This window comes from Ceratotherium simum, chromosome 25 (assembly GCF_057802395.1).
Source record: "Ceratotherium simum simum isolate JZ-2026a chromosome 25, ASM5780239v1, whole genome shotgun sequence".
Taxonomy (NCBI): Eukaryota; Metazoa; Chordata; class Mammalia; order Perissodactyla; family Rhinocerotidae; genus Ceratotherium; species Ceratotherium simum.
In genome coordinates, this window is record NC_141924.1 from 600213 (window position 1) to 613502 (window position 13290).

At 45.3% G+C, this 13290-nt stretch overlaps 1 protein-coding gene across 5 annotated transcripts in view; it reads left to right on the forward strand.

The window, feature by feature from the left end:
* TUBGCP6 (tubulin gamma complex component 6) overlaps positions 1–13290 on the forward strand; it is a 32715-nt gene that overhangs the window by 7377 nt on the left and 12048 nt on the right. For all 5 annotated transcript variants that reach the window (XR_015556322.1, XM_087448702.1, XM_087448705.1 and 2 more), the window contains exons 4-5: positions 11718–11891; positions 13081–13202. Coding sequence is in view for 4 of the 5 variants with exons in the window: in XM_087448702.1 (XP_087304828.1) it covers positions 11718–11891; positions 13081–13202 (296 nt within the window). In the remaining variant the exon portion in view is untranslated. The remainder of the gene's footprint in view (positions 1–11717; positions 11892–13080; positions 13203–13290) is intronic.

Below are 13290 nucleotides of genomic sequence, written 5' to 3' on the forward strand. Positions count from 1 at the left end.
TTTTTTTTTGTGAGGAACATCGTCCCTGAGCTAACATCTGTACCAGTCTTCCTCTATTTTGTATGTGGGACGCTGCCACAGCATGGCTTGATAAGTGGTGCGTAGGTCCGCCCCAGGACCTGAACCCACGAACCCTGGGCCACAGAAGTGGAGCGCGTGAGCTTAACTGCCACGCCACTGGGCTGGCCCCTGTATTTTAAGTATTCTCCTGTAGTGGGCTGTTCTCCTGCTTGAGTGTGGACTAGAAGCACATCCTGGGTTGGCCCAGAGACATGCTCTCTAGCAGACCCCTCAGGCGCTGCTGGTGCTGAGGGCTGCCCTCTGGGAGACTGTTCTAGAACACCATTTTCATGGCCCCATAGTGTACAGTTGTGTGCATGGTCTTACTCTAGGGAATCAACCCCCTGCTTTTTTCAAATTGTGGTAAAATGTACAGAACTTAAAATTTACCACCTTAACCACTTTTAGTGGACTATTCAGTGGCATTAATTACATTCACAGTGTTGTATAAACATCATCCCTATCTATTTCCAAAATTTTTCATCAGCTCAAACTGAAACTCTGTCCCATTAAACACGAACTCCCATCCACCTCCCCCAGCCCCTGGCACCCACCATCTGCTTTCTGTCTCTGAATTTGATGACTCTAGGGACCTCATATGAGTGGAATCATCAGTATTTGTCCTTTTGTGACTGGTTTATGTCACTTAACATAATGTCCCCAAGGTTCATCCTGTTGTAGCATGTGTCAGTTTCCTTCCTTTTTAGGGCTGAATAATATTCTGTGTATGTATATAGCACATTTTGTTTATCTGTTCGTCTTTTGATGGACACATGGGTTGATTTCACTTTTTTGCTGTTTTGAACAATGCTGCTATGAACATGAGTGTACAAGAATTTGTTTCAGTCCCTGATTTTAGTTCTTTTAAGTGTATACCTAGGAGTGTAATTACTAGGTCCAGTGGTAACTCTTGTGTTTAACTTTTTGAGGAACCAATAAACTGTTTGCCACAGTGGCTGTACCATTTTACATTCCCTCCGCAATGTACCAGGGTTCCAATTTCTCCGCTAACTCACTAACACTTGTTATTTTTAGTTTTTTTGGGTTTTTTTGGTAAATAATAGCTGTCCCAATGGATGTGAACTGGTGGTACCTCACTGTGGTTTCCATTTGCATTTCCATAAAGACTAACGATGTTCAGCATTTTTCCATGTGCTTGTTGGCCATTTGTGTATCTTCTTTGGAGAAATGTCATTCGAGTCCTTTGCCCATTTTTGAGTTGGGTTGTTGAGTTGTAGGAGTTCTTTATATATTCTGGATATTAATCCCTTGTCAGTATGTGATTTGCACATATTTTCTCCCATTCTGTTGGTTGTCTTTTCGCTCTCTTGGTAGTTTCCTTTTTTTTTTTTTTAAATTTTTTTTTTTTTTTTCCCCCCAAAGCCCCAGTAGATAGTTGTATGTCATAGCTGCACATCCTTCTAGTTGCTGTATGTGGGACGCGGCCTCAGCATGGCCAGAGAAGCGGTGCGTTGGTGCACGCCCGGGATCCGAACCTGGGCCGCCAGCAGCGGAGCGCACGCACTTAACCACTAAGCCATGGGGCCAGCCCTTGGTAGTTTCCTTTGAAGCATGAAAGTTTTCCATTTTGATGAAATACAGTTTATTTTTTTTATTGCCTGGGCTTTTGTTGTGATATTTAAGAAAACAACAAATCCAAGGTCGTTAAGGTTTACTTCTATGTTTTCTTCTATGAGTTTTATAGTTTTAGCCCTTAATTTTAGGTGTTTGATCCATTTTGAGTTAATATTTCTATACGCTGTAAGATAGAGGTCCACGTTCCTTCTTTTTTGCATGTGGATATCCAGTTTTCCCAGCACCATTTGTTGAAAAGACTGCCTCTTCCCCGTTGAATGCTCGTGGCCACTTGTTGAAAATTAATTGACCGTATAGATGAGGGTTTATTTCTGGACCCTGTTCTCTTCCGTTCGTCTGTATGCCTGTCCTTAGGCTTCTACCACACTATCTTGAGCACTGTAGCTTTTTTTTTTTTTTTTTTAAAGATTTTATTTATTTATTTTTCCCCCCAAAGCCCCAGTAGATAGTTGTGTGTCATAGCTGCACATCCTTCTAGTTGCTGTATGTGGGACGCGGCCTCAGCATGGCCAGAGAAGCAGCGCGTTGGTGTGAGCCCGGGATCCGAACCCGGGTCGCCAGCAGTGGAGCGCGCTCACTTAACCACCAAGCCACGGGGCCGGCCCTGAGCACTGTAGCTTTGTAGTAAGTTTTGAGCTCGGGGAGTGTGAGTCCTCCAACTTTTTTCTTCTTTTTAATGTTTATTTATTTATTTATTTTCCCCCAAAGCCCCAGTAGATAGTTGTATGTCATAGCTGCACATCCTTCCAGCCGCTGTACGTGGGACGCGGCCTCAGCATGGCCGGAGAAGCGGTGCGTCAGTGCGCACCCGGGATCCGAACCCGGGCAGCCAGCAGTGGAGCGCGCGCACCTAACCGCTAAGCCACGGGGCCGGCCCCAACTTTTTTCTTCTTTTTCAAGATTGTTTTAGTTATTCAAGGCCCCTTGCAATTCTATATGAATTTTAGGATGGGTTTTTCTATTTCTGCAAAAAACACCATTGGGATATTGATAGAGATTGCATTGAATTCATAGATTGCTTTGAGTAGCATTATTATCCTAACAATATGAAATACAGTCATGTGCCACATAACGACGTTTCAGTCAGTGACAGACGGCATATATGATGGTGGTGCCATGAGATTAGAATGGAGCTGAAAAATTCTTACCACTTATGACATCGTAGCTGTCATAGCGCAATGCATTACTCACGTGTTTGTGGTGTAAAACCTGCGCTGCGGGTTGTATAAAAGTATAGCACATACAATTGTGTACAGTACATTATACTCAATAATGATAACAAACGACTATGTTGCTGGTTTATGTACTATACTATACTTTTTATCATTATTTTACAGTGTACTCTTTCTATTCATAAAAAAAAAGCTCACTGTAAAACACTGTGGGGCCGGCCTAGTGGTGTAGTGGTTGGGTTCACGGTCTCTGCTTCTGGGGTTCGCGGGTTCAGATCCCGGGCGCAGACCTACATATCGTTCATCAGGCCATGCTGTGGTGGCATCCCACATACAAACTGGAGAAAGATTGGCACAGATGTTAGCTCAAGGCCAATCTTCCTCACCAAAAAAAAACACAAACAAACCCCAATATGCTGTGTTACGCTGGCAGCAGCCTCACACATCTTGTGTTTGCTGTGTCTCTTGATCGCATCATTTTCTCTTGTGCTTGATTTAATCTTGTATTGTTTTGTTCATCATGGCCCCTAAGCATACAAAATCCACAGCTAATGTTGCCAGTAAGAAGCCACATCAAGTGACTGACCTGGAATCAAAATAAAAAGTGATTAAGACTACGAAGATGGAAAATCAGTGATGGTTATTGCTCACCAGTTAGGTGTGTCCCCTTCCACCATAGCTACGATCTTGAAGAACAATAACAAAGTGACGGACACTGTTAAAGTATCCGCTTCATTGCAGGCTATGAGACTAACAAAAATTTGTGAAGGGCCTGTATCAGACATGGAGAAACTTCTGATGACCAGGATTGAAGACCAGACACAGAAGCATATCCCTCTCAACATCACAGAGATTACAGCCAGAGCAAAGAGTCTGTTTGCGATATTGAAAGAAAAAGCTGGACCTGACTACAATATTGAATTTTCTCTTAGCTCTGGGTAGTTTAAACGATTCAAGAATCATTATTTATTACATAATGTGAACGTGAGTAGTGAGTCTGTGGGTGCTGATGTGAAGGCAGCTGAAGAATTTTTGGAAACTCTAGATAAGCTGGTTGTAGAGAAGAATTTCTTGGCAGAGATAATATTCAATATGGATGAAAGCTTCCTATTCTGTAAACAGATGCCTGAGAGGACTTTCATCCATAAGGAGGCCAAGTCAATGCCGAGTTTCCAGGCTTTTAAGGACAGGATAACTTGGGGGCAAGTCTTGCTTGGGGGCAATGTTGCAGGCTACAAATGGAAACCCTTTGTGATCTGGCACAGTGAGAACCCCAGGGTCTTCAAGCATATCAATAAGCACACACTGCCAGTGTCTACAGGAGCAATAAGAAGTCATGGATGGGCCGGCCCTGTGGCTTGGTGGTTAAGTGCGCGCGCTGCGATGCTGGCGGCCCGGGTTCGGATCCCGGGTGCGCATCGAGGCACCGCTTCTCTGTCCAGCCTGAGGCCGAGTCCCACATACAGCAACTAGAAGGGTGTGCAGCTGTGACATACAACTATCTACTGGGGCTTTGGGGGCAAAAAATAAATAAAAAAATCTTTAAAAAAAAAAAAAAAAGTCATGGATGACCTAGCTCCTCTCCCAAGATGCCCTCCTGGATTGCTCTGCCAGTGAAATGGAGGAGTACTGCTTGGAGAATAACGTACCTTTCAAGATTTTGCTTATTCTTGATAATACTCTCAGGCATCCTCCTTTTATTGGTGATCTTTGTCCCAATGTCTAAGCAGTGTTTCTCCTTCCAAACACCACCTCTTTGATCCAACCAATGGATCAAGGAGTTACAGCAGCTTTTAAGGCCTACCACCTGAGGAGGACCTTTGCCCAGGCTATTGCTGCAACCGAGGAAGACACTGAGAAGATACTGGTGCAATTCTGGAAGGATTACAACATCTACGACTGCATCAGGAACCTTGCTTGGGTTTGGGGTGATGTCACCAAGGAGTGTATGAATGGCATCTGGAAGAAGACACTCAGGAGGTTTGTCCATGCCTTCAAAGGATTTACCAAGGATGAGGAGGTTGCAAAAGTCAGTAGTACTGTGGCTGAGGTGGCAAACAACTTGAACTTGGGTGTGGATGAGGATGACATTGAGGAGCTCCTAGAGGTGGTTCCTGAGGAATTGACTAATGAGGAGTTATTGGAACTAGAACAGGAATGCATAGTTGAAGAGGCAAGAAAAAAAACTGCGGGAGAAGAAGAACCCCCAAGAAAATTCACAGTGAAGGATTTGGCAGAAGCTTTTGCAGACCTCAACAAGCTCCTTAAAAAGTTTGAAAACATGGACTCCAACATCGAAAGGTTTTCATTAATAGAGAGGAATGTTCATTGTACATTATCTGCTTACAAGCAAATCCGTGATGAAAAAAAGAAACAAACCAGGCAAACCACCATGGACGTATTTCTGAAAAGAGTGACACCTCCTCAAGGAGAGCCTCAGGCAGGTCCTTCAGGAGATATTCCAGAAGAAGGCATTGTTATCATAGGAGATGACAGCTCCATGCATGTTACTGCCCCTGAAGACCTTCCAGTGGACAAGATGTGGAGGTGATAGGAAGTAGACAAGGAAGACGGTGATAGTGATGGTCCTAACCCCATGTAGGCCTAGGCTAACGTGTATGTTTGTGTCTTAGTTTTTAACAAAAAAGTCTAAAAAGTGAAAAAATGAAATAAAATAAATTTTAAAAATAGAAAAAAGCATATATAATAAGGACACAAAGAAATAAAATATTTTTGCACAGCTATACAATGTGTTTGTGTTTTAAGCTGTTATTACACTTAGTTAAAGAAATTTTAAAAGTTTATAAAATAAAAAAGATACAGTAAGCTAAGGCTAATTTATTATTGAAGAAAGAAAACTTTTTTTGTGTGTGTGTGTGAGGAAGATCAGCCCTGAGCTAACATCCATGCTAATCCTCCTCTTTTTGCTGAGGAAGACCAGCTCTGAGCTAACATCCATTGCCAATACTCCTCCTTTTTTTTTCTTTCCCCAAAGCCCCAGTAGACAGTTGTATGTCATAGTTACACATCCTTCTAGTTGCTGTATGTGGGACGCCACCTCAGCACGGCCGGAGAAGCGGTGTGTCGGTGCGCGCCCAGGATCCGAACTCGGGCCGCCAGTAGTGGAGCGCGCGTACTTAACCGCTAAGCCATGGGGCCGGCCCCAAGAAAACTTTTTTTAATAAATTTAGTGTAGCCTAAGTGTACAGTGTTTATAAGTCTACAGTAGTGTACACTAGTGTCCTAGGCCTCCACATTCACTCACCACTCACTCACCGACTCACCCAGAGCAACCTCCACTCCTGCAGGCTCCATTCATGGTAAGTGCCCTATAAGGTGTACTATTTTTTATCTTTTATACCTTATTTTTACTGTACCTTTTCTGTTTAGATATGCAAATACTTACCATTGTGTTACAGCTACCTACAGTATTCAGTACAGTAACATGCTGCACAGGTTTGTAGCCTAGGAGCAATAGGCTAGACCACGCAGCCTAGGTGTGTAGAGGCTACACCATCCAGGTTTGTGCAAGTACCCTCTGTGATGTTTGCACAAGGATAAAGTTGCCTACCAATGCATTTCTGAGAACATTTAGTGATTCATGACTGTATTCCAGTCCATAAACATGAATGTCTTTCCATTTATTTCGGTTTTTAATATCTTTCAGCAATATTTTATAGTTATCACAGTTTTCACTGTAACAAGTCTTTTTGCCTTGTTGGTTAAATTTATTCCTAAGTATTTTATTCTTATATTGCTATTGTAAATAGAATTCTTTTCTTTTTTTTTTTTAATTTTATTTATTTGTTTTTCCCCCCAAAGCCCCAGTAGATAGTTGTACGTCATAGATGCACATCCTTCTAGTTGCTGTATGTGGGACGCGGCCTCAGCATGGCCGGAGAAGCGGTGCATCGGTGCGGGCCCGGGATCTGAACCCGGGCCGCCAGCAGCAGAGCGCACGTACTTAACCGCTAAGCCACAGGGCCGGCCCTAGAATTATTTTCTTAATTTCCTTTTAGATTTTTCATTGCTAGTGTATAGAAATACGGCTGATTTTTCTGTTGATTTTGTAGCCTGCTGAATTTGTTTATTAGTTCTCACAGTTTTTTGTGGATTCCTTAGAGTTTTCTATATATAATATTATGTCATCTGCAAATAGATAATTGTACTTCTTGCTTTGAATTTAGATATCTTTTTTTTTTTTTCTTGCCTAATTGCTTTGGCTAGGACTTCCAGTACTATTGAACATAAGTGGTGAAAGCAGGCATCTTTGTCCTGTTTCTGATCTTAGGGGAAAAGCTTCCTCTTTCACCATTGAGTAGGATGTTACCTGTGGGTTTTTCATACTTTATCACGTTGAGGAGCTAACATCTGTGCCAGTCTTTCTCTACTTTTGTATGTGGGTTGCTGCCACAGCATGGCCTGATGAGCAGTGTGTAGGTCCACGCCCAGAATCCAAACCCACGAACCCCAGGCCACCAAAGCGGAGCACGCGAACTTAACCACTATGCCACCAGGATGGCCCCAATTGAGCATTTTTATCTTGAAAGTGTGTTGGATTTTCTCAAGTGCTTTTTTTTTGCATCAGTTGAGATAATTTTATGGTTTTTTTCCTCCATTCTATTAATGTGGTTTAATATGTTGATTTTTGTATGTTGAACTACCCTTGCATTCCTGCAATAAAATCCACTTGGTCATGGTATATAATTCTTTTAAAATGCTGCTGGGTTTTTTTGTTTGTTTTTGTTTTTGTGAGGAAGATCAGCCCTGAGCTAACATCCATGCTAATCCTCCTCTTTTTGCTGAGGAAGACTGGCTCTGAGCTAACATCTATTGCCAATCCTCCTCCTTTTTTTTTTCCCCTAAAGCCTCAGTAGATAGTTGTATGTCATAGTTGCACATCCTTCTAGTTGCTGTATGTGGGACGCGGCCTCAGCATGGCTGGAGAAGCGGTGCGTCGGTGCGCGCCTAGGATCCAAACCTGGGCCGCCAGTAGCGGAGCGCGCGCACTTAACCGCTAAGCCATGGGCCAGCCCTGCTGGTTTGGTTTGTTAGTATTTTATCCAGGATTTTTGCATCTGTGTTCATAAGGGATATTGGCCTATAGTCTTCTTTCCTGTAATGTCTTTATCTTCCTTTGGAATCGGGGCAATGCTGCCCTCTTAGAATTAGAAAGTGGTCTCTCCTATTCAGTTTTTGGAAGAGTTTGAGAACAATTGGTGCTAGTTCTTTATTTATTTGGTAGAATTCACTGGTACAGCTATCTGGTGCTGAGCTTTTCTTTGTTGTGAGCATTTTTGTTGTTTTTATTTTTCGTAAAATACACGTAACGTAACATTTACCATCTTAACCTGTTGGAAGGTGTTGTGTTGGTCCCAGCCTGTGAATAGTGATGCTGTGGGGTGGGAGTGTCTGAGGCACTCACTTGGCCTGTGTTTACTGGTGAGCCCCCACCACCGAGGGGCCAGTGTTGTCGCTGGGCTGGCCCTGTGGTTCTTTTTCTTAAAAATTTTATTGAGTTCATATTGGCTTATAACATTGTGTACTTTCAGGTGTACATTATTATATTCCAGTTTCTGTATAGACTGCATCGTGTTGACTACCAATAGTCTAGTTTTTATCCATCACCATACACATGTGCCTCTTTACCGCTTTTGCCGAGCCCCCACTCCCTTCCCCCCTGGTAACCACTAATCTGTTCTCCTTATCCATGTGTTTATCTTCCACATATGAATGAAGTCATACAATATTTGTCTTTCTTTGTCTGACTTATTTCACTTGGCATAGTACCCTCAAGGTCCATCCATGTTGTCGCAAATAGCATGATTTTGTCTTTTCTATGGCTGGGTAGTATTCCATTGTATATATACACCACAGCTTTATCCCTTCATCATTCGATGGGCACTTGGGTTGCTTCCACATCTTGGCTATTGTGAATAATGCTGCAGTGAACATAGGGGTGCATAAATCTCTTTGAATTGTTGATTTCATGTTCTTTGGATAAATACCCAGTAGTGGAATAGCTGGATCGTATGGTATTTCTATTTTTAATTTTTTGAGAAATCTGTTTTCCATAGTGGCTGCACCAGTTTACACTCCCACCAGTGGTGAATGAGGGTTCCCTTTTCTCCACATCTACTCTAACACTTGTTATTTCTTGTCTTGTTCATTATAGCCATTCTGACGGGTGTGAGGTTATATCTCATTGTAGTTTTGATTTGCATTTCCCTGATAATTAGTGATGCTGACATCTTTTCATGTCCCTGTTGGCCATCTGTATGGAAAAATGTCTGTTCAGATGCTCTGCCCATTTTTTGATCAGGTTGTTCATTTTTTTGTTGTTGAGTTGTATGAGTTTTTTATATATTTTGGAAATTAACCCCTTGTCAGATATATGATTTGCGATTTGCCAGTATTTTCTCCCACTTGGTGGGTTGTCTTTTTGTTTTGTTGATGGTTTCCTTTGCTTTGCAGAAGCTTTTTAGTTTGATGTAGTCCCATTTATTTTTTCTTTTGTTTCCCTTGCCTGAGTAGACATGGTATTGGAAAAGATACTGCTAAGACCAATGTCAAAGAGCGTACTGCCTATGGTTTCTTCTAGGAGCTTTATGGTTTTAGGTCTTATGTTCAAGTCTTTAATCCATTCTGAGTTAGTTTTTGTCTGTGGTGTTAATGGTCTGCTTTCTTTTGCATGTGGCTGTCTAGTTTTCCAACACCATTTATTGAAGAGATTTTACTTTGTCCACTGTATGTTCTTGGCTCGCTCTCTTTTTTTTTTTGTGAGGAAGATCAGCCCTGAGCTAACATCCATGCCAATCCTCCTCTTTCTGCTGAGGAAGACTGGCCCTGAGCTAACATCCATGCTGATCTTCCTCCACTTTATGTGGGACGCTGCCACAGCATGGCCTGACAAGCGGTGCATCGGTGCACGCCCAGGATCCGAACCCGGGCCGCCAGCAGCGGAGCACACGCACTTAACTGCTGTGCCATGGGGCCGGCCCCGTGTTCTTAGCTCTCTTGTCAAAAATTAACTGTCCATAGATGTGTGGGTTTATTTCTGGGTTCTCAATTCTGTTTCATTGATCTGTGTGTCTGTTTTTCTGACAGTACCATGCTGTTTTGATTACAATAGCTTTGTAGTGTATTTTGAAATCAGAGAGCATGATACCTCCTGCTTTGCTCTTTTTTCTCAGGATGGCTTTGGCTATTCAGGGTCCTTGTGGCTCTTATTATGATGGCAGGACACACCTCAGCAAGAAATCATCAGGGCACTTGGAAGAACAAGGTTTATTACTCACAGGTCTTAGAGGGTACACGGCCTGCCCAGGGCCGCACAATGAGGTCACAGGTAGAGAGAGAGAGACAGTGGATCTGGGGCTCTGCCTTTATTAGGGCCCGAGGGTGAGGGCTAGGGTTTCGTGGGAATTAGGGCACAGGAAGGTAGAAGTGGGGTCAGTTGAGGGGTCGGTTATGTGTCACCCAGGCTTTCTGAAAGGGGAGCTTCATGGGTGGGGTGGCCCAGCTCCTGGTCTGGTCGGGTCACTAGCAACGTGTTTATTTGAGATGGATATCTTTGACGTGGACGCCTCGGCATCAAGAGCGTAGTGTCAGGCAGTCACGTACAGGAGGGTTTTGGTTAGTAATCCCATCTACTCATGATAGGTCTGTTGAGATTTTCTGTTTCCTGAGTCAGTTTTGCTACTTTGTGTGTTTCAGGAATCTGTCTGTTTCGTCTAGGTTATCCAATTTGTTGGCATCCGACTGTTCATGGCATTTTCTTCTGAATCTTTTTATTTCTATAAAATCAGTACTGATGTCCCCACGTTCATTTCTTTTTTTTTTTTTTTTAGTTTTATTTATTTATTTTTCCCCCAAAGCTCCAGCAGATAGTTGTATGTCATAGCTGCACATCCTTCTAGTTGCTGTATGTGGGACGTGGCCTCAGCATGGCCCGAGAAGTGGTGTGTTGGTGTGTGCCCAGGATCTGAACCTGGGCCGCCAGCAGCAGAGCGCGCACACCTAACCGCTAAGCCACGGGGCCAGCCCCCCACGTTCATTTCTGACTTTAGTAATTTGAGTCTTCTCTTTTTTTTCTAGTCAGTCCAGCTAAAGGTTTGTCAATTTTGTTGATCTTTTCAAAGAACCAACTTTTGGTTGCATGATTCTTTCTGTTGTTTCTATTCTCTATTTTATTTATCTCTGCTCTAGTTTTTATGATTTCTCTTCCTCTGGCTTTGGGTTTAGTTTGCTCTTCTTTTCTATCTCCATAGATGCACAACGCAGTTATTTGAGACCTTTCTCCTTTTTAATGTAGGCACTTACCACTATAAGTTTTCCTCTTCACTCTGCCTTCCCTGCATCCCGTACGTTCTTATTGTAATCAGCTCTGTCTCGGGTTGTTTCTGTTCTCTGTAAACACTATTGTGGGGAACTTGCTGTGACAAATGTGTGTGTACATCTTCCATCATTTCCTTTGGACGCATCCCTAGGAGTCGGATTACAGATCTGATGGCAAGCACGTTTGTGAGGCCTCTGCCCTCAAGAAGGCTGTTCTTGTGTGCACGTCTTGTGGGGTGTGGATGGTGTTCTGTTTTCCCACACCTTCTCTGCAGTTGGCTTGTCATTTTAAACATGTTCTTTTTCATGTGGTCAGTGAGAAGTTATACTTGTAGTTTCTATCTGTTTTTATACTAGGGCTGGGACAGTTCAGGTGCGCCGTGTGGCTCTCTGCTTTGTGCTGTGGAACTTCCCGTTTGTGTTGGCTTGGGGTGCCCAGTCTTGGAGGCACTCGGTGCAGTGCCGTGGTTGGGTGCATGGGTGGAAGGGGATGTGGCACCACGTTGGGCGCTGGATGCCTGGCCTCAGTGACTTCTCCTTTGCCCTGTCCAGCCAGCTCAGGCCTTCGTGGTGAAGCGGGGCGTCCATGTATCGGGAGCATCCCCCGAGAGCATCAGCAGCCTCCTCTCGGAGGTGGCCGAGTGCGGGACCCACTATGCGCGCCTGAGCCATTTCTCCCTGCAGCCTGTACTGGACTCCGCATGCAGCAAAGGCCTCGTATTCCAGGTACGGCCCTCAGCCTCCCGGCTGTCAGGCGTCTTCATGAGAACTGCGTAATTTCTGGAAAAGAGAGCTGCAGAGGTCCTACCCCAGGACACTGAGTCCAAACCTTTTGTTTCCTCGGTAACATCTGAAACCCGAGAGTTACTCTTTGGGAATGGGGTGACCGTGTATACCTCGTCCGTCATTTCACTGGAGACTAGGGGGGACGTGTTTGGGCCATGGGCCAGTGGGAGGCAGGTGTGGCCAACACTTGGGGGGCCAGGGAAGGACCAGGTGGTACTGGGTGGGTACACGCTGTCTGTCCCCACTGGGGCCCCAGTGCGTCGCACAGTGACTGACACGGTGGATGTCCCTTACTGGGCGAGTGAAGTTCTGGGAGGGGGGCTGAACCAGCTCTTCCTTGAAAGCCTTCCCGGCAGCCCACACGCCAGGTAGAGCCCCCAGGACAGCAGGTGGGCCTTGTGGGAGGGGCAGGCGTCCAGAGGAGCAGGGTGTTTGGGGAGCTCTGAGGGCAGGGCGTCAGGGCAAGGGGCCCAGTGGGGGCTGGTCTGCGCGGGCTCCTTCGCGTTTTGGCTCCGCAGCAGGGTTGTTGAGGTGACGTGATGAGGTTTGGGTTTTAGGCACTGTAGGCTGGGCCCGGGGAGGGCAGAAGGAAACCAGCTGAGAGGGGACTGCCGTATCGGTTGTCTGGGACCTGAGGCAGGACAGCTGTCTCCTAGCTGGTGGGTGGACTGACATTTGTTCCAGAACGTTCCATGCAGATCTCCTGTAAAGATGTGAGCTGAGCTAGGGCCGTGCTGCTGTGGTGCTGCCCAGGACACGTGTGTCACCGAGACCCCAGTGGTCTGAGCAGCCAGAGACCTTCTTAGAGTTAGCGTCTGTGCGCGGAGCCTGACCACCTTTCCAGAATCCCCCCGGGACCTGCAGGTCCCAGTTTCCTGGTGCAGCTGGTCTTGGCTGCAGGGACAGCATTTGCAGTGGGCCCGGGGCTTCCCTAATGGTCCTTGCTTCCAGCTGGGCTGGGGTGTCTGGGCGTGACCCGCAGATGCCCATTCCTTAGAAAAATGGAGCCCCAGTGTTGGGGGATGGACGCCAGGCCTTTTTCCCCAGCACCAGCGTCTCTTTTCAAGTTCTGAGCTCGGCGGTCGTGTCTCGTGCCTGGCCGTCCTCCTTCCAGCCCCTTGCCCAACAGGCCTTCACCAGCGGCCTGAGGAGGTACCTGCAGTATTACCGGGCTTGTGTCCTCTCCACTCCGCCCACCCTGAGCCTCCTCACCATTGGCTTTCTCTTCAAGAAGCTGGGCCGGCAGCTCAGGTGAGCCTCAACATGGCAGCCATGCGTGGGGGCTATGTGGGAGAGGCATGGGGCTTGCTGGGCGGTGGAGGGCCTGTGAGAACAGCCC